The sequence below is a fragment of the Glycine soja genome, chromosome 7 (assembly GCF_004193775.1).
Source record: "Glycine soja cultivar W05 chromosome 7, ASM419377v2, whole genome shotgun sequence".
Classification (NCBI taxonomy): Eukaryota; Viridiplantae; Streptophyta; class Magnoliopsida; order Fabales; family Fabaceae; genus Glycine; species Glycine soja.
Window position 1 is genome coordinate 29,004,467 of NC_041008.1, and position 23,625 is coordinate 29,028,091.

Consider the following 23,625-nt stretch of genomic DNA (forward strand, 5'->3'; position numbering starts at 1 on the left):
ATGGCAATATATGAACTGGATCCCGATGTTGTTTGCTGGGGTCTTCATCTCCTAGATGATTGCACACTTTCCCACCATTATTCGCCTAGTATTGTAACTCAATATGATCCTGATTTAAGTCAAGTTGAATATGTTACAGAAGGCTTTTGTCAGCATCAGTATGTGGATAGTGACGAGGCTGTTGCACAAGCTTATCAAGAAGAATTATGGCAACTTGTTTCTATGGTAGCTTCTGGGAATGATAACTTTGGTACGGAGTTGCGTTCTGTATTAGTTTTTTGTGATGTTTTGTTTATTTTATTTTATTTTACATTTTGTGTAATGGATTTTTTTTAATTGTCATGATAAATTATCAACATGTAGGCAATGAGTTGTAGGTGAGTCCCATAATATGAAAGAAGTGGGGAATTATGGTCCAACTCCAAGTGAAAGAAAAAATGGTGTGCATGAAAATAATGTTTGTGGTTCGTCTTCTGGATCAGTAGAGGTACCTACTACTTCTACTAGTGATGACTTCTGGGATTCATTGGAAATATCGGATGAATCTCTAGATGGTGAAGTTGGCAAAAGATTAAACCAAATGGTTCCCATTCCTGTAAGTGTAGCTTTAGTGCAACCACTTTATTTTGTTTTAAAGACATCATGTGTCATCTTTTACTATAATTTCCAATTGTATTAGTCACCATTTGATTTGTGTATTCTTTTGGATGATTTCTGGTAAATTTCATGGAGAGAATTTTATTATGTGTAAAATTTAAATGATGATCTTTTAACTCAATAAGACTTGTAGAAAAAAATCTTGATAGAAATGTAGGAACCAGATTGGTACTAATTAATGCTCAGATAGCCTTTGTTCTGTGTATACTCCTCTGTTTGCACCATTGTTGGATAGGCTATGCGACTTGTTGTTCATTTTCCCCTATGGTTCCTTTTTCTCCAATTTTCAACAAATAAATTCAAGGGAAATGAAACACCGGAAAGCGTATCGGGTCGTCAAGTATTTAAAATTAAAACAGTGTGATCCAAGTATCGAACTCAGGGAACTTATTAGACACAGTTTTATTCAGAAGTAAGGCATTGTTGGAACAACATTAATAATTGATGGTTAAAACAGAAATAAACTACTTCTATGGTAAAAACAATAGATGCAAGTAAATAAAAGTTGACAGCAATAGGTAAAAAGCATTGGGTCTTTCTAACAAACAAGTTGATGCATGTGAGGATATTTCTCTAACCAATCATGCTTTTGTGTTCTATGTTGTAGCCTAAAATACTAAACCTCGATCCATCGTAAGTTTAGACTAATTTAACCTAAGCTTCATCCGCAGATCCCTCTTGTAAGACTAGGCTTAACTTAAACAGCATTATCGTAACAACATATTCAGAAAACCAAAACCCCAACAATCCATCCCTGGTAATGTGGTTATTCAGTCCTGCTTCTATCAAGTTCTAAGGCAACAGTACATTTCCCAATGCTAAAGTCTCCTAACTGTACACACAAATGGGTGATCAGACCAAGAGCATGCAGAAATTAAGCATTGAAAGAAGCATTGAACACATAAAACACAATTAATTAGATATTCCCAACTAGGGTGTTTAACCAGCCATACAAGGAACCCTAATGCAAATGAGACAGAAAGTACAGAGCAATTATTGCTTACACAAGAAGGGGGATCCCTCCTCCTCTTCATGGCACCTCACAATCACTCAAACACTCTCTAATCTCTTAAAGTGATGAATCCTAGCTTCCTTGCTTAGATGCTGCCTCTCTACTGCCTCTAAAGCATTATCTCGAATTCTATGCAAAAGTATGCAGCTCTGGTCTCCAAAATTCCTTACCCTAATTCTGACAATTCAGGTGTTGGATTTCCCCTACAGTTACTTTTTGGTCCAATTTTTCTTTATACAAATATGTTTAAGGGAAATTCGATTCACCAGAAAGTGCACCGGATCGTTAAGTATTTAAAATTAAAACGAATGAATCCAAGTATCAAACTCAGGGAACTAGTATTCGACAGGGTTAAATTCAGAAATAAGGAATTGTTGAAAGAAACATTGATAATTGATGGTTTAGAATAGAATTAAACTAAGTCTAGGCTAAAAACAGTAAAAAATGCAAGTAAGATTGACAACACTAGGTAAAAGTGTTGGGTCTTTCTAACAAACAAGCTGATGTATATAAAGATGTTTCTCTAATCAATCATGCTTTTGTGTTCTATGATGTAGCCTAAATTACTAAACCTCAATCCCTAGTTAGGCTGAATCAATCCAAGCTTCATCCTCAGATCCCTCTTGTTGGACTAGGCTTAATTTAGACAGCCCTCGTAGGTTTAGACTAACTTAAACTAAGCTTCGTCCGCAGATCCCTCATTTAAGACTAGGCTCAGCTTAAATAGCTTAGGAAAGTTTAGACTAATTTAACCTAAGCTTCATCCGCAGATCCCTCATTTAAGACGAGGCTTAGATCAAACAACATTATTGTAACAACATATTTGAAACCAAAACTTAATTCGCAGATCCCTCATGTAAGACTAAGTTTTAATCCTGCTTCAATCAAGTTCTAAGGCAATAATACATTTCCCAATGCTAAAGTCACCTAACTATGCACACAAATGGGTGATCAGACCAAGAGCATACAGAATTTAAGCACTGAAAGAAACATTGAACACAAGAAACACAATCAATTAGATATTAAAGTAATTACATCATTTGTTCCTTAGAAATTCCCAACAAGGGTGTTTAGCCAACCATTACAGAAAAACCCTAACAATAATGAGGTTAAGAGTAGAGAATAACTACTCCTTACACAATAAGGGGGATCCCTCATCCTCTTCTCAGCATCTCACAATCAATCTGCAACTCCTCAATCTCTCTCTAACTACAAAACCTAGGTCTCTTTGCAAAAGCTGCTCCTTTGGCTGCCTCCATAGCTCCTTTCCTGAAATAGGCACTGTGGTGTGCTTTGGAATTCTCTGCAAAAGTTGTCTTTTCTTCCTCTCTGTGTCTCTGTCTCTCTCTCTCTCCCTCTGCCCTAATTCTACACAAGACAAACTTTAAATAGGCTCTGAATCCGCGACGTTGCGTTTACCGCCACCCTTGCGCTTAGCGCGAGTAAGTGGATTTGAGCTTAGCGTCAATCATGTGCTAAGCCTGGCTGAAGATATATGGCCTTGATATTGATGCTCTACCAGATTCTTCTGTCACGCTAAGTGCACTGAAGCTGCACTTAGCGATGGATGCGCACTTAGCCCAACTGATAGCTGAGCTCAACTGTCACTTTTAGCACTTCATGACTTAGCCTCTTTTTAACTTAAAATTGCACAGATTTCATCATTAAATCCAATGGAAATATTCTAGAGACAACTTTAACAATAAACAAGATTTATTTACAAAATTACTACAAAATAACCATAAATTGTGGAACTATACAAGTTTTGGAAAATGTTTTCTATACAAAAGTTAGTCGTATAAGACGACTAACATCAGGCTAAAATAGGCTCTGAAATAGCGATGCCGCACTTAGCGCAAGTAAGTGGATTTAAGCTTAGCGCCAGTCATGTGCTAAGCCAGGCAAGAGACGAACATCTCGCTTAGCAAGCTGATCTCGTGCTTAGCGTGCGGCCTTGATCCTTGTGCTCTTCCAGATTCCTTTGTCACGCTAAGCGCGCTAAAGTTGCGCTTAGCAATGGATGCACGTTGAGCCCAAATGGTCCGCTTAGCGCGACTGTTCCTTTTAGCACTTCAAGATTTTAGCCTCTTTTGACTTGAAATTGAACAGATTTCATCATTAAATCAAATGGAAAATATTCTAGAGACAACTATAACAATAAAACAAGATTTATTTACAAATCCCTACAAAATAACTATAAATTGGGGAAACTATACAAGTTTTGGAAAATGTTTTCTATACAAAAGTTAGTCGTATAAGATGACTAACACTTGTGCCATCATCAGACAACCTTTGTAGTTGATGTGCCCTGTATAATCTTTGAATTTTGACTATTTTGAGAGGGATTTCAATTTGTAGTTGGTGACTCTAAAGGTTTCTATGTTGTGGCTTTTGAATTTTTAGAGAATATTGTAGATGAATATACAAACATTATTGTCTTAGCTAACAACTTTCTAAGATGGTTCTTATCTGAGACCGTCTTAAAAAGTCTTTGAAAGGGTACTTGCTAAGACGGTTCTTAGCCAAGAACCGCCTTAAAAAGTGCACTTTCTAAAGCGGTTGTTAGCAAACAACCGTCTTAGCAAGTACCCTTTCTAGGACGATTCTTTTTTGGGATCGTCTTAGAAATGTCCATTTCTAAGACGGTTGTTTGCAAACAACTGTCTTAAAATGCTTGACTTTTCTATGACGGTTGTTTTATAACCATCATTAAATGTTTCAACTTTTAACAACATTTGATATAAAGACAATTTGTAATCATCGTTGAATGCCTCTATTAACTATCGTTAAATTCCTTTTATGCTGTCGTGAAGGTCAATATTGCCTTCAAATATTGTCTAATATGTACCCAAGTCTCTGATAAAGGTAATTTTAATTTAAATTGGTCCTTATGTGTGTTGTGATAGGTGAATGCTTCAAGGTTTTTTTATTTGCTTCTTTCTTGCTAGATGTTTATAATAAATATAGTTTAAATATTTTATTTTGTAATTGCATGTATTCCTTAGTTTTGTAAAGGTGAGTGCTCATTATGGTTATGATGTCCCAAGTCCTTCCATCTTACTTGAATTGTGTGTTTCAAATTTGGTTGTGCTTTTATCTTGGTGACATAATTTCTGTCTTTTGCATGGTTTTAGTGGCTCATACATATGAAGTATCTTAATTGACTTGATTTTGGTTGCATGATCTCTTTAGCTTAAACTGACTTATGTGCGTTAATAAACACTAGTATTATGTTCTTCAGATTTTAATTTAAAAATTCTCAATGGCTCATACAGTGTCTTGACTCAATCTTGGCTGCACAGTCTTAGCTCAAATGGGCATATTTTCTACTCCTTATAAGAAGCATGATGTCACACAAATGAAAATTTCGAAATGATCCCCTTAATTGTGCACAAGTTTGTGCATATACTATTTAAGAATTCTACGTAATTTAATTTGACTTCTTGGATCAATTATTTCTGATCACTTACAATGTTCCATATGCCTTAATTTCCACACATATTCAGTCATTGGGGCTTGGGCAAGGTGGGCAAGATTGATGCCTTATTCTTTCTTGGATATATGACTGTATGACTATTTATATTAATTGTTGGTATTTTCAGGATTGTCAATGGCAATCTTAAATGTTGCAATTGTGTTCCTACAAGTATTGCTTTTGCATTCCTTTTAAAATTATTTCTTTTTTGTTTCTTTTTTGGGGGGAGGGGGGGTTGAGATCCAAATGAAGTTTTATGAAATTGTTTGGTATTCCAATAGATCTTAATGTGAACATTTTCAACTTCAACTCAGTTGAGAAGAAGAGAAAGCAAGAGACATGATTGAACATTTTGAAGCTTGGTACATTACAAATCTAATTTATTTCTTCTTGGTGAGTGTGGTATTTTTTATTTCTTGATGTTTTGGGTTAGAGAACCCAAATAATTGTCTTTTCTTCTTACCTTTGTTGGTGTAACATTCAACAGGCATGGGTACAACCCATGACATTTCTATTTTATTACCAATAAAAAAAAGTGATTTAAAAGGGTCTGAAAAAATCAGTGGCTACATATTTGTAAAAAGATCAAGTCATAAAGCTTGCCATTCTTGACCTCAAGTAATTAGTGGTATGTAAGTATGTCTTGTTTGGCCTTATTTTGCTGTCTTTATGTGCTTAAATCAACTCATCTTGTTGGTATATTATTGTTGTGATACTAATCATACTATATTTTGTAAAAGTAACTTGGTGTCCATTCAGGAAACTAAATAAAGGATATGTCTTGGAAGAAGTTCACTGAATTTTTATTTTCTCTTTGAAGTCATAGACCCTTAAAATTGAAATGGTTGTACATTCAAAAAATTGTTATAATTTCTCACTTTGTTTCACAACTGTAGGAGGATGTTTTGTATGCAAGAGTGCGTACCATTGTCGTTGTAGAGATCTAGTTCATGTACACATGTGGGTTGCCTTGATTTGTCTTACTGAAATAGTACAAAGAAATGCTTATTATTGTCCTTGCCAGTTCTAAATTTAGAATGAAGATATATGGCCTATTGGCCTGGGGGACTATAAGGATTCTTGCTAATTGAAAGAGGTAACTAGAAAACAAGAAGCAAATTTGTTGAACAGTCCATTATATATAGTAATATCATTTCTCTATGTATGAATAATTTCTTTTCTACAAGTGTAATTGGAGAAATTTATCTAAACAGGACCTAAGTCATATTTTATGAAGGAGCTGAATGAGTGAAAAAGAAGTTGCTTTAGTCCCTTAAAGATAGATCTTGTTTATAATTTACTTATGATATCTCCAACTTTGCTACTTCTGATTTAGGGGTTTATTATAAAACTATATTTATACTTAATATTTTGATCCAATGGCTAGTGAAATAGTGAATCTGAAAATCGTATATTATGATCATATTTATAGGTTGGTCAAATTATGTTGGATCATATTTGTGGCAACTGGACTGATATTGAAAATAAAAAGTTCATAGTTTGAGTTGAATTGTGAATTAATAGTTATTAGAACATTAATTAGCTCTTTCTATCAAAACAAAATATTTAAAAAAATTGCAAAAAACAACATCGGTTGATCTAAAATCGATGTTGTAAGTACCATACAATATCGGTTCTGGAAAAATTGATATCGTTTTTGCTTTTTTTTGTCTATTTTATACTATACCACATCAATCTTGAGGAGAACGGATGTTGTATAGTGGACTTCAACATCAATTTTTAATCGATGTTAAAAATGACCTACTTTTAACAATGGTTGTTTCAACACCAGTTTTGAACCAACGTTGAATGTGTAAAAAAACTGATGTTAAATGCCAATTTTGTAGTAGTGTCATCACATAAGAACTGCACAATTAAACGTGTTTGACTTAGAGCAATTATGGGATAGGTAACCTTCTAGGAAGTTTCTTGGCAAGCATGTGAGTGAGGACTAAATACGCCGAAAAAGTCTCGTGTTAGTTTGTAGGAATAACCAATGATCCTGAAAGAAGTTGAGCGGTGTCAGAGCCGCTTGAGAATGTCTCAAAAAGGACTACATATGGAAGGTTTTGACCAACGAGGAGCTATGAAGTGTTGTAGTGTGTGAGTCGCCAAGAAATCGACAATGAGAAATGTTATAGAAGGGGTTTATAGTACAGGTGCAATTATTGATAGCATTAAGAGAATTTTCTGGCAATGGCTTTTGTACAAAAAATACTACTACAAAATTTACATTCAACATCGCCAATTTAACATCGGTTACAAGAAAAAACGATGTTAAATTAATCACAGTGACATTTCCATAAATAAAGGGATATCATTAACATCTATTTTTTGAAAAACTAATGTTACTAGCAGAAACTCAACATCAGTTTTATGAAAATCGATGTTGCTAGTATAATGTTAACATCGGTTTTGCAAAAAGTGATGTTGTCAATTCATCGTTAATATTAGTTTTTAAAATTCGATGTTGTGGAATGCATGAATAACATCGATTTGGCACCTAAACCCTTTAGCTCACTTTGCAACATCTCTTACTCACTCTTGCTTTCGTGGCGCTTCCACTTGTCACTCTTGCTCTCACTCTCTCTAGGTCACAAAAGGAGAGTTCTCGTTGTCGCTCTCACTCACCCACAACTTCTGGTATATTTTTCTCTTTTTTTTCTTTATCTTCTCCTTGAATTATATTATCTTCAAGTGATGAAAAAAAAAAAACTTCCGTGAACACAAAGGCGACTTAAAATAGCAAGACATAGGTTCAATCTTCTAGAATTTGGCAAAGTGCTTTTTTTTTGGATTTTATGCTTCATTAGTATTCAATGGCATAGTCACGAAAGTAATGGATATGGATGTTTCCAAAAGTTCAATGCAGAACATAGGGTAATTTTCAATTCTTTTAATCAATAATCAATTAATTAAGTAGTCATAAATTCTATTGCCTGTTGCGTTTCTGTTTCCTTTGCCTGTTCATTATGCAACTTCTGTATTGTCGATAAAAACGAAGTGATAAATTCTACGCCAATTAAAACTCAAATGAAAAAACCCTGGTTTAATTTGACTGCTGGTTGTACGTTAACAAATGAATGGTAATTTTTTTTTATAGAACATCTAATGTATTTTTTCATTTTATATATATATATATATATATATATATATATATATATATATATATATATATATATATATATATATATGTAAAGGTTACGCTGGCAGTAAAGGTTATGTTTTCTATCATTCTGATCCTAGCGATTTCTTTAACTGTTTATGACTCTTTTTTTAGTTTTAGACACCCATATGGGCTAGCAGTTTGAATCTTGTACACGCATATATTATGGGAAGCCTAATTTGTTGTGAAGCTGTACCCACGAGGCATTTGAGGATCCCATATAAAAGTCGTATATATAAAACTGATTGCATTGTACTGAAATATTTATTGTCTAATCTGATAAAGCATGCTGAAAGATACATGACATCTGATTGTGTATTTCTTACTACGATATAGTGCTTGGCTAGCTACTTGCAAGTAGCGTGAGTGATGTCAAGTTATTATTAACGAAATAAATTCTTGCTGGCTTTCTCTCTCGTCTCTATAATAAGTTCATACGATTTTGCACTTGCCATTTTACTTGAAGGGTTAATTTAAATGGTCGTTAATTGAAGGGTTAATTTAAATCAGCAGGTTTGCAATTATTCTTTTAAGGCATCATGAAATTGCCTATTTAATTGGGTGAACAAAGTCAATTATGGATGGATAGGAATTAGGAAATTAATGATTCTAACTTCATCGACAGCATTTGATGGCTATTGTATTGTGCTAGTTGTCTTTGAATTCAATTTTCATAAAGAAAAAAATAGGCCAGTTTTTTATATTTCAATTCAGTGCTAGTTGCTAGTTGACGTTTTTATTTATTTTCCAAAGACTTGAAAAGCTAGTGAATACTAGCTAGCTTTTGATTCACATTTCCACCAATTTTTTTATTTATTAATTCTTCACTACCAAACAAAATATCAGTATATTTTAATATCTTTTATTTTCCTTTCTAATATTTTTTTCCTTTTATAATGTAATATTATTATTTTAAAATTTATATATAAATATTGTACTTGTGATTAAATGATTTTATTAGCATTTTTTATATTGATTTGATTTAATTAATTTGAGAATTAAATGTTATTTACGAATATTTATTAATGGAATAAACTTGTGAATGATATATAAGTTAATCGAGAACTTAAATTTTGAGACACATCAACAAATATCCCATTTTTATTACTACTATTGTAATTGTTTTGTCCATTCTTCGTGTGACATTTTTCTTCTGATTTCCTTTTTATTTTCCTTGTAGCCTAATACTCGTGTTCGTATTTCATTCATGAAAAAGTTATTTGTCTGATTCATGATGAGTTTCTCGAAGTTTTGAATAACATGTTCTATCATGACCCGCCTTGTCGTTACGATATCATCATTCTAAACCGTGAAAATTTCAATTTTTAAATGCAAACTTCATTAATTTGCTTATGAAAAAATGAAAGTAATTTTTTTCTCGATATACATTTACCAAACAACGCATCATTACTTAAGTGAATACATATATATATATATATAGTAACTCAGTACACATCATTCACATAATGAAAAATAAATTTTTCCATACATATAATTAAATTTATGATTTACATCCTGAATTCAACAAAAAGAATTATGGAACTAGCTATGGAGGAATTGATTAACAAAACACAACTCTAGATCTCTCCCAAAATAATTCCAATGTCATCACGTCAACTCAGCGGCTCCACAAAAGAATCTCACTTCTCATATCGTACTGCTGTCATTCTGCTCCCACGAACAAAGATTCGCGATCATCACAGATACTAACCACGCAGTACATAAATTATGAGGGGTGAGTTTATTATAAAAGAAATTAATACAAAAATCAAATAACCACAATTAGTAAGAAAACATTAACAAATATCATAAGCTTACACAAACATTCATTAGTCCAACACACACTCAACAAATAGTCATCATCCATCCATAGTACCAATCAATCATGCTCAGTATGATGCATGCACCTGACCTCAACTCTCAAATGCAATGTGGTACCATCCCCAAGAAAATAGCCTAAGCGTGTCCACACGACACTCTCACTTAGGAAAAGTAGGCAATAAGTGTCGAGATCACCCTGTCGTGCATAGGAAACTCCCCACCCCCCATGGTGATCAGCTTGAGTCTCAAGGGAGTTCCAAACCGAGTGACATGCCCCCAAGTACAAGTATTCCTCCTCATGAGAAACTACAAGTAGTTGTTGACAAAGTCTATACTATTTCCATGTCATATGAAGTATGAAATATGGGAACCATCAATGCACTGACTGTGGATAATTAAAGATTCTAAGCCATCCCCCTCCAGAGATGCTTAAAACTCTTTAACCACTCTATTTCTCCCACCAAGGATATCCAGCAAGATCACTGCACCCCCCATGTACATACACAACATAATCATCACAATGCATTTTCAACATCATCAACATTTCATCTCAATGTCAGTATCAACATCCGCAATGTCTCATCTCAATGTCATTCTCAACATCAATATCATCTCATCTCAATATCATTCTCAACATCAACATCATCTCATCTCAATGACATTATCAACAACAACAACATCATCTCATATTAACATAATCATCAATAACAACATCAACTCATATTAACATAATCATTAATAACAACATCATCTCATATCAATATTATCATAAACATCAATGTCACCTCATATCAATTAATATCATCAATAGCAATATCATCAGTAAGTCACATTCCGCATATACATACATATATAGTTCATGCCTGAGATTCACACTCCCTAGGTCTTCAAACAACATAAGTATAATAAAAACAATAATGTCATTTATTAATAATAGATGTATCACATCCCATTAGTCAAAAATATTATTTTTCTTGAAAACCAACATGCAACAGGGACATGCATATGTCCCCATAGTTAGGTTCCGTGACCCCAACTATGGTATTAAAAACTGTAAATTATAATAAACTCCCCTCACCTATCGTGAGCCCTCCGTCAGTTTCTCTTTGCATCGCTCAGAGGTCTCTCTCGTTCACGCTCATTAGTCCAAACGCAAGGTTCTATGTACCAAATTGAAGAAAATTTAGTATAGATTTCAAAAACAAGGTTAATAACAATATTCAGAGTCAAATACCCCTGTCAAAGCATAAAGGGCTGAGGGGTGTTTCGGATTCTACTAAAAGGAGATGTCATTTTGAAATTTCGCTCACGCCAATGAGACCGGGGTTCAGTGAAGGTCACAAAAATAACATCAATGTTATAAAAAGATAACTTTTACAATATCTCATTTTCAAGGGTTTTTCAAAGGAAGTGTAAAAACACCCTATTACAGTACCCAAAACACGAGAGATACTAAGAGAAACTCAAACAAACTAGGTGAAAGACTTAGAAGTGAAGATTATCTCAGAGAAGCTACAAAATGAAGGATTGAGAGAATTTTCTCCACCGAATCCTTGAGGAGGATTTTGAGGATTCCGCTCCGATTATAGTGTTCTTCTTGGTATGGAGGTTCGGCGGCAAGCAACGGTGGCTCTTGGTGGCCACTGGTGGTCGTGGGTGGTGGAGAAGGAGGTGTTAGGGTTTGGGTGGCATTTGGAGAGGAGGAGAGGGAGAAAATCATGTTTTTCATGCTGAAGAACGTATTTATAATCTGTAGATCTCGCTTAGCGAACTCGTCTCGCTAAGCGGGAGTCCACCTTTCACGCTTAGCGCGACAATTCATCCTAAGTGCAACTCCCTCTACACTAATTCTCTTTCAACACAATTCCTTCTCTAGTTGGAATTGCGCTTAGCGCACTAATTCTCGCTCAGCGCTATTCCCTCTTGGGTTGGAATTGCGCTTAGCGCTCCCCTCGCACTTAGTAAGATATCAAAAGTTGTGATTTTCAAAATCCCAACGGTCAGACTATGGAGATTTGTCTTAGAAAGCTCCCGCCAAAATTTGAAGACAATCCAACGGTTAACAAATTCGCGATCGCAATTTTACTGAAATAGGTTTAGGTAAAATTTAAAATCTCATAATTTCAACATAGCTCAACAAAACTCCACATAACTCAACATCCACATCAAGAAATTCACACATTACTAATTCAAGTCATACCTCAACTCATTCAAGTCAACCATATAGTCAAATAATATGATAAATATAATTAAACATCGATTTATAATTAGTAATATTTCAAGGTGTTACATGTTCAATGTTCAATGCAATTTGTAGGCACTTTTCCTTTTCTTGTTTGCATTGTCATCACGACATTCATTGTTGGAGATTGTTAGTGACCGTCATCATAGGTACGAATGCCTTTCATACTCTTTTTAGGTTTTTTTTGTTACCAATGCTTTTATAACCTATATTATGTGATTAATGACTATTGTTTTATGTACAAGTTACGTTCATTATGAGTGGACCTTAGTTTCCCGTTTGAGATTCAATACAATGATTCTTTCGAACATTTTGGATTAATCATTGTATTGAATCTTAAATTGTCCATTTGGACAGTTTGGGAAGAGTCATTGTTTTAATAGTAGATTCATATGTATAGGTTAAGTCTCTTTTCTTAAATTTGATGAAATTTTGGTATAGTGCATTTCACTTTGTTCTTCGAGTGCATACTTGATTATGGTGGAATTCATGTAACTGCTTTCATGTCATATACTTAGAGATCAATGTGAAATTCTACTAAATCTTCGTCAAATCTAAGAAAAGAGATTTAACCTTTATGTATGAATCTATTATAAAAAAATGTCCTCTTGGATGGGATAAAGCCACACCTTTAATGAAAAGGTGAGTGATGTGTCATTATTTTTTCCTATTTCTTAACTCTTTTTGTCACCATTTTAATTACTGATTAGCCTTAATTGTCAAATTAATTATGCAGTTTTATCATTTGGGCCTACTTGACTAATTTTGTGTTTTTAATTTAATTTCAGGAGAATTATAAGCAATTGGGCTTGAATTCGGAATTGGGCTTGGACTTGAAGAGAGCAGACAATTTTATTTTATCAAATCTTATCTTATCCAGATTTTATTTCATCTAGATTTTATTTCGTCCAGATTTTATTTCATCCAATCTTATCTTATCTTGTCCAGATTTTATTTTATCTTGTTTATGGGCTTAGACTAAAAATAGATTTGTAAGCTTTGGGATTGAAAACCTATATAACAACACCAGGGTTTTAGTTTAGGGAGTTTTTCGAAGAGGAGAATAATTCTAGGGTCTTAGAATTCCAATTTTTACTGTTCATGCGCACTATTCACGTAGAATAAAATTCGTTTTCTGCAATTTCGTTTATGCTTCAATCTACAATTTCGTTTTCCACTTATTAATGGAAGACTAAGTCTCCAACGTTGTTTTCTCTTGAGGATCAAGCACAACTCTATTTGAGGTTTTGTTATTACTATTGAATTTTGATCAGTTTTTCCTCTTCACCAATTACTCTGTATTTGTTGCTATTAGTCCATGCATGCTTAGTGCTTGATTAATTGTCTCTGCGCTTAATTTACGTTCATACTTAATGATCAATTTTGTTCATGATTAATTGGTGTATGTGTTGCTTAATCACATAATGACACCCTTATGTTAATTTTCGCTTAGTAATTTAATTTAGGGTTGGATTAAGTGGTTGAATTGGTTAGGGATAAATCCTCGTAACCTAGGATAAGAGACTTGCTTGTGAATCAAGGGGAAACAACATGTTTTAATTCTATTATTTTCTAATTCAAATTTGCTTGTTGTTTAATTTACAAAAACAAACAACCCCCCCCCCCCCCCAATTTGTTACTATTTTATTATTATCTGTTATGAACATTTGGTTGACCATTGCTCGTTGGGAGACGACCTAGGATCACTTCCTAGATACTGCATTTTTAATGTTTATTTGATTCGGGTACGGCCTCGATCAGTGAGGTTTTCATTCATGGAGTAACTTTGTGCGTATCATAGAGTTATTAGATGGATCGAAGTTGGATGAATGCGACCAAATGAGGAAAGGGTTGAACAGTTCTTGCAATTTGCCTTTGAAAGAACTTGATCAGGTGAGGATGAAAAACATTATTGTCCTTGTATAAACTGTTTGAATGGGAGACGATAAGTACTAGAGGACATATGGGAACATCTTCTATGTGATGGGATTAAGAAGAATTATACGACATGGATATAGCATGGTGAATTGACAAACATGGAAAGGGGGTCCCAAACTAAATTGGTTGATGTAGAAATGGGAGATCGATTAGAGGATATGATTCATGATCTTGGACAAGAGCCTTTTCAACAAGCACATGCCCTTATGTATGATACATTGAAAGTGATTCAAAGAAGTTATTGTATCCAGGGTGCAAGAAGTCATTGACATTGTTGTCAACAGTGTTAAGTTTGGTTAGTGTGAAGGCCAGATATGCGTGGAGTGACAAAAGCTTCACTTCATTGCTCAAGGTAGTGCAGGATGTGCTTCTAGAGGAAAACAAGTTTCCAAAAAGTTACTGAGGCGTAGAAGATACTGTGTCCGATTGGTATAGAGTATCAGAAAATTCATGCATGCCCAAGTGTGGGGTATCACATTAGAAACTGAAGAATGATGATGAATGTAGCAATGACGAAAGCACAAACAAAGGCCCCCTAGTGAAGGTGTTATGGTATCTTCCTATCATTTCAAGGTTTAAGCGACTTTTTGCTAATGAAGATGACACAAAAGATCTTAGATGACATACAGATGGGAGAAATTGTGATGGAATGCTCTACCATCTGGCTAATTTCTCCTAGTGGAAGAAGATTAATCGTTTGTATCCAGATTTCGGGAAAGAGGGAAGAAATATTAGGCTTGGACATGCCATTTATGGAATGAATCTGTTTGCTAGTTTAAGTACTAAGCATAGTTCATGGTCTGTTTTGCTAGTAATTTACAACATGCCTCCTTGGTTGTGCATCAAGCAAAAATACTTGATGTTGTTTGTGATGATATTGGGGTCCAAGACAACAAGGAAATGACATCAATGTTTATCTTGGTCCCTTGATGGAAGACTTGACAAAGTTGTGGGACGAGGGGGTTGAACTGCTTGATGGGTATTGAAATGACACATTTAAGTTGCATGCAATGCTATTTTGTACCATTAATGACTTTCAATCATATGGGAATTTGAGTGGATACGATGTTAAGGGCCATTTTCCATGCCCTATATGTGAAGAAGACATAAGTTACGCACAACTGAAACATTGAAGAAAAATAGTGTACACTCGGCATCGACATTTTCTAAAACCTTATCACCCTTATTGGTAGTTGAAAAAAGGTTTAAATGGAAGTCAAGAACATGAAACTACACTGATACCGTTAACTGGTCAGTAGGTTGTTTAGCGGGTGGAGGACATCAATAGTATATTTGAAAATATCAAAAAGAAGCTCACGAGTAAAACTTGAATATGGAAGAAGAGGTCGATATTCTTTGATCTTCCATACTAGTCTGATCTAGATGATAGACACTATATTGATGTTATGCATGTGGAGAAAATGTGTGTGATAGTGTGATCGACACGCTTCTTAACATTCAAGGAAAGACAAAGGATGGTTTCAATACTCGTCAAGATCTAGCTGAGATGGGTATACATGATCAGTTATGATGTAAGCTCCATTGGAGCTTGTAGGCCTAGGATCTTCTTCATCAATGGATTCCTTTGCTTCTTGGAAGATGAATGGCAGTGGAATGGAGAAGGAAGAGAGAGAGGAGACGCCACTTCAAGGAGAAGATGAGTCTAGAAGAAGCTCACCACCATAGGAGGCCATGGATAAGAGCTTGGAGGAAGAAGGAGATGAATGAAGGGAGAGGAAGACAAGAACATGAAATTTTGTGCTCTAAAAGAGCTTTGAAATCTGAAGTTTAATATTCAAATGATCAAAGTTGAAAAAAATGCACACACATGACCTCTATTTATAGCCTAAGTGTCACACAAAATTGGAGGAAAATTTGAATTTCAATTCAAATTTCACTTGAATTTGAAATTGAATTTGTGGAGCCAAAATTTGGAGCCAAAATTTCACTAATTATGATTAGTGAATTTTAGTTATGGTTCAGACCACTAATCCTAGATCAATTCCAAGATTCTCCACTAAGTGTGCTTAGGTGTCATGAGGCATGTAAAGCATGAAGGACATGCACAAAGTGTGACTATATGATTTGGCAATGGGGTGTAGTAAGCAAATGCTAACCTTCCCCTCTAAAATTTAATTGGATTGGACTTCTACCAATTCAATTAAATTTATTTCCAACCACACACATCAAATATTCACTTAGTGCATGTGAAATTACAAAACTACCCCTAATACAAAAACTAGTCTAGGTGCCCTAAAATACAAGGGCTGAAAAATCCTATATTTCTAGGGTACCCTACCTACAATATGGAGCCCTAAATACAAGGACCAAATATAATGAAACATTAATCTAATATGTATAAAGATAAGTGGGCTCATACTTAGCCCACGGGCCCGAAATCTACCCTAAGGCTCATGAGAACCCTAGGGCCTTCTCCTGCATCTCTGGCCCAATCTTTATGGAGTCTGCTATCCAATGCCCTTGCGGGGTAGGATTTCATCAAGTTACATCCAAGGCCTAATGGTAAGAAAATATACTTGCCTCTAGCATGTCATACTTTGTCAAGAAAGAATAAGACAAGTTTTTGTCAGTGTCTGCATCGTCTGAAAGTGCCACATGGATACTCTTTAGATATTAAGAGCCTTGTGTTGCTGAAAGATATGAAATCAGTTGGCTTAAAGTCTCATTATTTCCATGTCTTGATGCAATAACTCTTAGCCATAGCGACGCGAGACATCTTTCCTAACAAAGTCAAGCATGTCATAACTCGCCTGTGCTTTTTCTTCAATGTCATATGTAGCAAAGTCAATGACCCTGTAAAGTTAAATTACTTAGAAAATAAGATTGATATTATCTTTTATCAGTTGAATATGTATTTTTCTACTTCATTTTTTGAAATCATGGTTCACTTAATTGTTAATCTGGTGAAGAAATTAAATTGTGTGGTCTCGTTTGTTTACAATGGATGTACCTGTTGACCAATATATAGAGATCTTAAAAGGGTAAGCAAAAAATTTGTAATGACCCGCCTTGTTGCTACAATATCACTAACTCTAGAATGCAACATTTCAATTTTAAGTGAAATCTTCATTAATTTGATTGTGGAAACGAGGGTAAATTTTTTTGTGATATACATTCACTAAATCATGGACAAATACGTGAACAAATACATATATATGTATCTAAACCACACACATGCATCATTCACTAAACCACTATACATCATTCACATATCAGAACATAATTCAATTTTTATGTGTATCTAAACCTGAGATTTACATGCCAAATTGAAAAGAGTCAAGGACCTAACTCAGGAAGAGTTGATAACAAAACACAACTCTCTCCCAAAATAAATTCCAACGTTATCACGTTGGGTTGGCGGCTCCAACAAAAGACTTCTCTCCAAGACACCTACTACTACTCATCTGCTCCCATGAACGAAAGTTCTCGATCATCATAGGCACCAACCACACAATACAAAAATTGCAAAGGTGAGTTTATTTTGAAAGATAAACAAACACTAGATGACAATGATTAACAATAAAACAATAAAAATAACCAAGATCATTCTCAATAATCCATCATTTCAACATACATTTAACAAACTAGTCATGAACCCTTTCACAATTCAAATCAATTATACTTAGAATCATGCATACACCTGACTCAAGCATAAAATGCAATATGGTACTATTTGTCAGGAAATAGCCTAAGTGTGTCCACATGACACTCTCACTTAGGAAAACTAGGCAGCAAATATCGAGGTCATCTTGTCGTGCACAAGCAACTTCCCCCCATGGTGATCAGTCTGAGTCTCAAGGAAGTTTCAAACTGAGTGACAAGCCCCCAAGTACCATAATTTTTCTTGATGAAAAACTACAAGTACTTATTGAAAAAGCTAGTTTATACATGAATAGTTAAAAATTCTAAGCAATCCCCTTCCCTCTCCATGGATGCTTGAAATTTTTAAACCAATCCCCCTCCCTCTTCAGGCATATCAAGTAGGTCACTACACCCCCGATGTACATACACAACATACATCTATCACGATGACATCATCAACATCAACATCATCTCATCTTAATGTCATCATCAACATCAACATCATCTCATATCAATATTATCATCAACATTATCTCATATCAATATTATCATCAACATCACAAGCAATCGCATTCCATATACATGATAAATTCATGCTTGGGATTCACATTCCCCAAGTCTTCAGACAACACAAACCTCATACAACAACAATCCACAATATCATGAGACTGATATTTTAGGGAAAATTCTAAATTAAAGAGGAGAGTTATGGCACTAAAAACAAACTCTTATGCCCATTTAAAATTTAATAAAGAAGTAAATAGAAGAACAAATATAAAATTTTAGGCACAATCTCCTAAAAATTCCAATAATTACAACAACAACATCATTCACAAATTCAATCATCCATAACAAATATATCACATCCCATTAGTTAAAAACACATTTTTTTTCTTGAAAACCAACATGCACAATGACAAACATACATCCCCATAATTGGGTTCCTTGACCCCAACTATGGTATCAAAAGTTGTAAACAAACAGTAAACTCTCCTCACCTATCTATATCTCTTTGTTAGTTCCATGCAGCATTGTTTTGAGATCTCAAAAGTGGTGTTTTGAGAGCCACTTCAAAGAGACGTCATTTTGAAATTTCAATCACCTCATTGTGATCAAGGTTCAATGAAGGTTAAAAAAATGAAGTCTATTTTATAAAGAGGTAACTTTTACATCTCATTTTCAAGGGTTTTTCAAAGGAAGTGTAAAAATATCAAATAACCATACCCAAGTCATAAGAGATGCACAGATAAACTAAAACTAACTAGGAGAAGGCTTAGAAATCATGTTTACCTAGAAGAAATCACGAAAGAAGGATTTGAGACTCCGCTCTCTACCAAATCCTTGAGTTGAGTTTTGAAGATTCTGGTATAATTAAAGTGTTCCTCTTCGTGTGGTGGTCTGGAGGCAAGCAATGGTAGCTCATGGCGGTCACCGGTGGTCGTGGGTGGTGGAGAAGGACGTTTGGCGTGTTAGGTGAGGGTTTGGGGGAGAAGAAGGGAGGAAAATCTGTGGGTTTACGATGTTGGATATATTAGCAACCTACAAGACTCGCTCGAGCAAAATTTTGCTCATCTGGGTGAGCTGGCCCAACTCAGACTCACTTGGGCGTGTTCTGGGTGAATTCCTACTCCAACATATTTCATTTCTTATGTGCAAATTTCAGGCTCAAGATGTTATTTCTGAAATCCCAACAGCCAAAACCTGACGACTGGGTCCATAGCCTACAGTCCAAATTTGAAGGCGATACAATAGTTAACAAATTTGAGATCATGCTTTCACCATAACAAGTTTTGGGTCAATCTTAAAATGACACAGTTCCAACGCAGATCAATCAAACTCCACACCAAGTTTTTGCACAAGGATAACTCACATAACACTTCAACTAATCCAAATTAATAAAGTAATCAAATAACACAAGAAATATATTAAGCATCTATTTTCAATTATCAAAATTTCAGTGCATTACAAAATCAACATCATCATGAAACATCTATTGTTGAAAGCTGCATTGCATAAGAAGCTATTGAGTTTTGTCCAGAGTACTCTGAAATGAAAATGGCGGTCACTGGTGGTCGTGGGTGGTGGAGGAGGAGGTTTGTCATGTTAGGTGAGTGTTTGGGGGAGAAGAAGGGAGGAAAATCTATGTGTTTACGATGTTGGACATATTTGTAACCTACTAGACTCGCTCAGGAAAAATTTTGCTCATCCGGGTGAGCTGGCCCAACTCAGACTCACTTATGCGAGTTCTGGGCGAATTCCTACTCCAACATATTTCATTTCTTATGTGAAAATTTCAAGCTCCAGATGTTATTTCTGAAATCCCAATAGCTAAAACCTGACGGCATGGGTCCATAGCCTACAGTCCAAATTTAAAGGCGATACAACAGTTAACAAATCTGAGATCATGCTTTTACCAAAACTGGTTTTGGGTCAATCTTAAAATGCCACAGTTCCAACGCAGATCAATCAAACTCCTCACCCTGTTGTTGCACAAGGATAACTCACACAACACTTCAACTAATTCAAATTAATCAAGTAATCAAATAACACAAGAAATACATTAAACATGTATTTTTAATTATCGAAATTTCGGTGCATTACAAAATCAACATCATCCTTAAGCATCCATTGTTGACAGCTGCATTATAAAAGAAGCTATTGAATTTTGTTCAGAGTACATTGAAATGGAAAAACCTGTTGGGTTTCCTGAGTCTCATCATGACAAGATAGTGTGAAGTAAGGGATCAAGAGGGCTACATGTCATAACTCCGGGTCTAGAGGAATTGTAACAGGCTCATCTATATATATTGAATAACAATAATGAAGTTGAGCCATACATAGTTCATCACAAAGCGTTTGTCAAGGAAAGTAACCCAAAAGTGACCAAGAATAGGGTGCTAAAAGAGCATAACAAGACTTTTCTAAATTGGTTTAAAGGTACAATCTTTAGTGATGATAATGCTTTTGAAATGTTAAGGAAGTTAGCAGATGGACCTAAAAGAAATGTTACAAGTTGGCAGGGATACGATATTAATAAATATTCATTCTACACCAAATCACAAGAGTACAATGCAGAATAGTGGAGTTTGACTTAAAGTTGAATTCCAACACTTTGCTACTGTAAATGATAGCAATCCTTGTTTGGCATCTATTCCTTACTTTGGAGTCACTAAAGAAATCTGGGAGCTTAATTATGCTAAATTCATTGTGTTTGTTTTTAAGTGTAAGTGGGTTGATTGCAATATCAGTGTGAGAACTGATGATTTTGGATTTACTTTGGTAGATTTGAAAAAACTAGCTTATCAGAATGAGCCTTTCATCTTGGCAGAACAAGCTAAATAGGTGTTTTATGTTGAAGATTTTGTTGATGAAAGGTGGTCAGTGGTTCTACAAGGAAAAATCATTGGTCTCAATGTTGAAGATGATGATTCAACCCTTAATAATTGTCACACTATTTTCTCTATTAACATGCCTAAGGTGAATAGAGAAGAAGTTGACGACGTCCATGCAAATCGTAATGATCATGATGAAGGAGAATTAATTAACATCATATAGTGTAATCATTCTTTATATTTACTTGTTTCCATATTTACAATTACATAACTTAGTATCTTTTAAGTTTATTTTGATTAATGTTGTATTTTAGTAGGCACATGGCTACACCACCAAGCTCCCCTCCTCCTAAGTCAACACCTTCACCATCTACACGGAAGAGGACTAGAAAAGCTACACAACTCAAATCACTATTTGTTATACCATGAGGGGCAGAGAGACCACTGGTTCATGTGGATCCTACCACTGGAAAGTTAAAAGTCCCCACAAAAAGAAATTAAGGACATATTTGGGGGGTCATTGCTCGAGATAAGGTGGATGTTACATATGTAAACTAGAAACAAGTTCTTGCAATTCAAAAAGATTTAATTTGGGAGGACATTCAGATATTTCGATTAAATCTTGTATGTTATTGTAATTGGTTGTATTAAATTGCTTACATTATTTTTATTCACTAACTATTACATGTGTTTTTCTCAGGCTAAATTTTATATTCCAAAAGTGTCTGATAAAAGGACGAAGACGAAAATATTTCAGGTTGTAGGAGAGCAATAAAGGTAATTAAAGTCAGATTTGACCTCCAAATGGGTTCTCGCACAAGGCAAGGACGCGACGATGACAAAGCCGTAGAGACCCTTCATTGGAGGTTAGTTATGAACCTTCAAAATTTTCAAATTTACATTTATAATTGATTTAAGCAGTTTTTGATATATTGTGTATTTGTCACATGATGTTAGAAAAAAGGTGCATTCCATACAGAAAGTAAACACTGCCCCTCATGTGTTGTCTCGTGGGGGTATGACTATCTTGAAGAGAATTTAATGGAGGAAAAACAAAAGAAACAATTGGAGCAAGGAACCCAATTTGGGAGCACTGAAATCCTTGATTCTCCATCTCCCATTAGACGACACATGAAGTGGAAGATGACTCGTAGAAAAAAATCTGGTCAGATGACACATGAGGCTGCATGTGAAATTGCAGATAGGATTGTAAGTTAATTTTTGTTTCAACTTTCATTATTTATGATAACAACAATAGTTCATAAACTCATGCAATATTTTGTTGATTGCAGGATTCCTTGAAAGAGCAGTTTGCACATGGTAGCTTTGTAGCCCATAGGCGTTAGGACGTACTGACTACTGCCATTGGGCGACTAATGCACCCTGGCCATGTCTGTGCTATTAGAGCCATTGTGAAGATTAGACAATACTTTGGACCAACTTCAGGAGTCTCACACACATCTTCGTCGATCAGCCCTGAAGAGTTGGATCAAATCAAGAAAAATCTTAAGGAGAAGCTAACACACAATATAAGGGACGGGCTAGAGCAGTCAATAACTTAAAAAGTGACGAGGCAACTAATGTAGTCCTTTAGCTAGACGTAGTCCCAAATACAATCCCAGGGGGTCATACCTCCTCTTGAGCCTGAGGTTGCTCCTTCAGCTGCCCATGTCAACACAAAACGAAGTTGTGTCGATCCCACGAGGCAGGACCTAGGCCGAAGTGAATCAGTCAAGCATGGGTTGTATGTTGATGACAATCTGCCCCGCTTGGTTTCCCTTAGAAGATTTTATGAGGGCAACCGTTCACAACATCTATTTGGGCAATGATCAGGTGAAGGTTGGTGTTGGTGAAGTTCGAGATGCTGATGCTCGAGACCTTATACCCACTCAAGAGGTTTAGTTAGTAGGTTCGACTCTTAATACCTTCCTTACTTGTGTGACACATCTTGTACATCCTTTTTCAGAACATGTATTTCATTTTGTTGTGTTTGTTATTATTGAAAAAGGATTTGTTACAAATAAAGTGTTAATTGTCATTGACTTATGTTTATTAACTATGTAGGATAAACAGAGAGTTGAAGAACTCACAAAACCTCTAGATAGGTTGAAACCTTATGGTGTTCCCCTATACTAGATGACATTGATGATCCTGCAAATTTTCCTCAAGCCTTTGTAGGTATCATGGGATTCAGCTGTGTTTAGGGTGTATAATGATAATTTCCCCTTATACATAAAGCATGAAAATTTTCTGAAAAAACACACAGTAGCCAATGTGTCAGCATCTCTGTTATACAAATGTGGATTTTATAAGTCACTTTACATTATTGTCCATTACCTAATTGATTGTTTTAAATTGATTCATAATTTACTTTATTTT

The 23,625-nt window shown here is 35.0% G+C and overlaps 1 protein-coding gene across 1 annotated transcript; it reads left to right on the forward strand.

Moving 5' to 3' along the window:
* LOC114420558 lies at positions 1-23,382 on the forward strand. The gene is made up of 4 exons (XM_028386422.1): positions 1-250; positions 378-595; positions 23,080-23,142; positions 23,311-23,382. Exons 1-4 carry the CDS (start codon positions 1-3, stop codon positions 23,380-23,382), a joined length of 603 nt encoding a protein of 200 aa, XP_028242223.1.
* Positions 23,383-23,625: the final 243 nt, after the last annotated feature.

Excerpts from the sequence above, each read along its gene's own strand:
- LOC114420558 (XM_028386422.1), top strand. The coding sequence starts at position 1 with ATGGCAATATATGAACTGGATCCCGATGTTGTTTGCTGGGGTCTTCAT. Across the intron at positions 251-377 it reads TTCTGGGAATGATAACTTTG|GTGAGTCCCATAATATGAAA; the intron begins GTACGGAGTTGC and ends AATGAGTTGTAG. Across the intron at positions 596-23,079 it reads ACCAAATGGTTCCCATTCCT|GTGAAGGTTGGTGTTGGTGA; the intron begins GTAAGTGTAGCT and ends GGCAATGATCAG.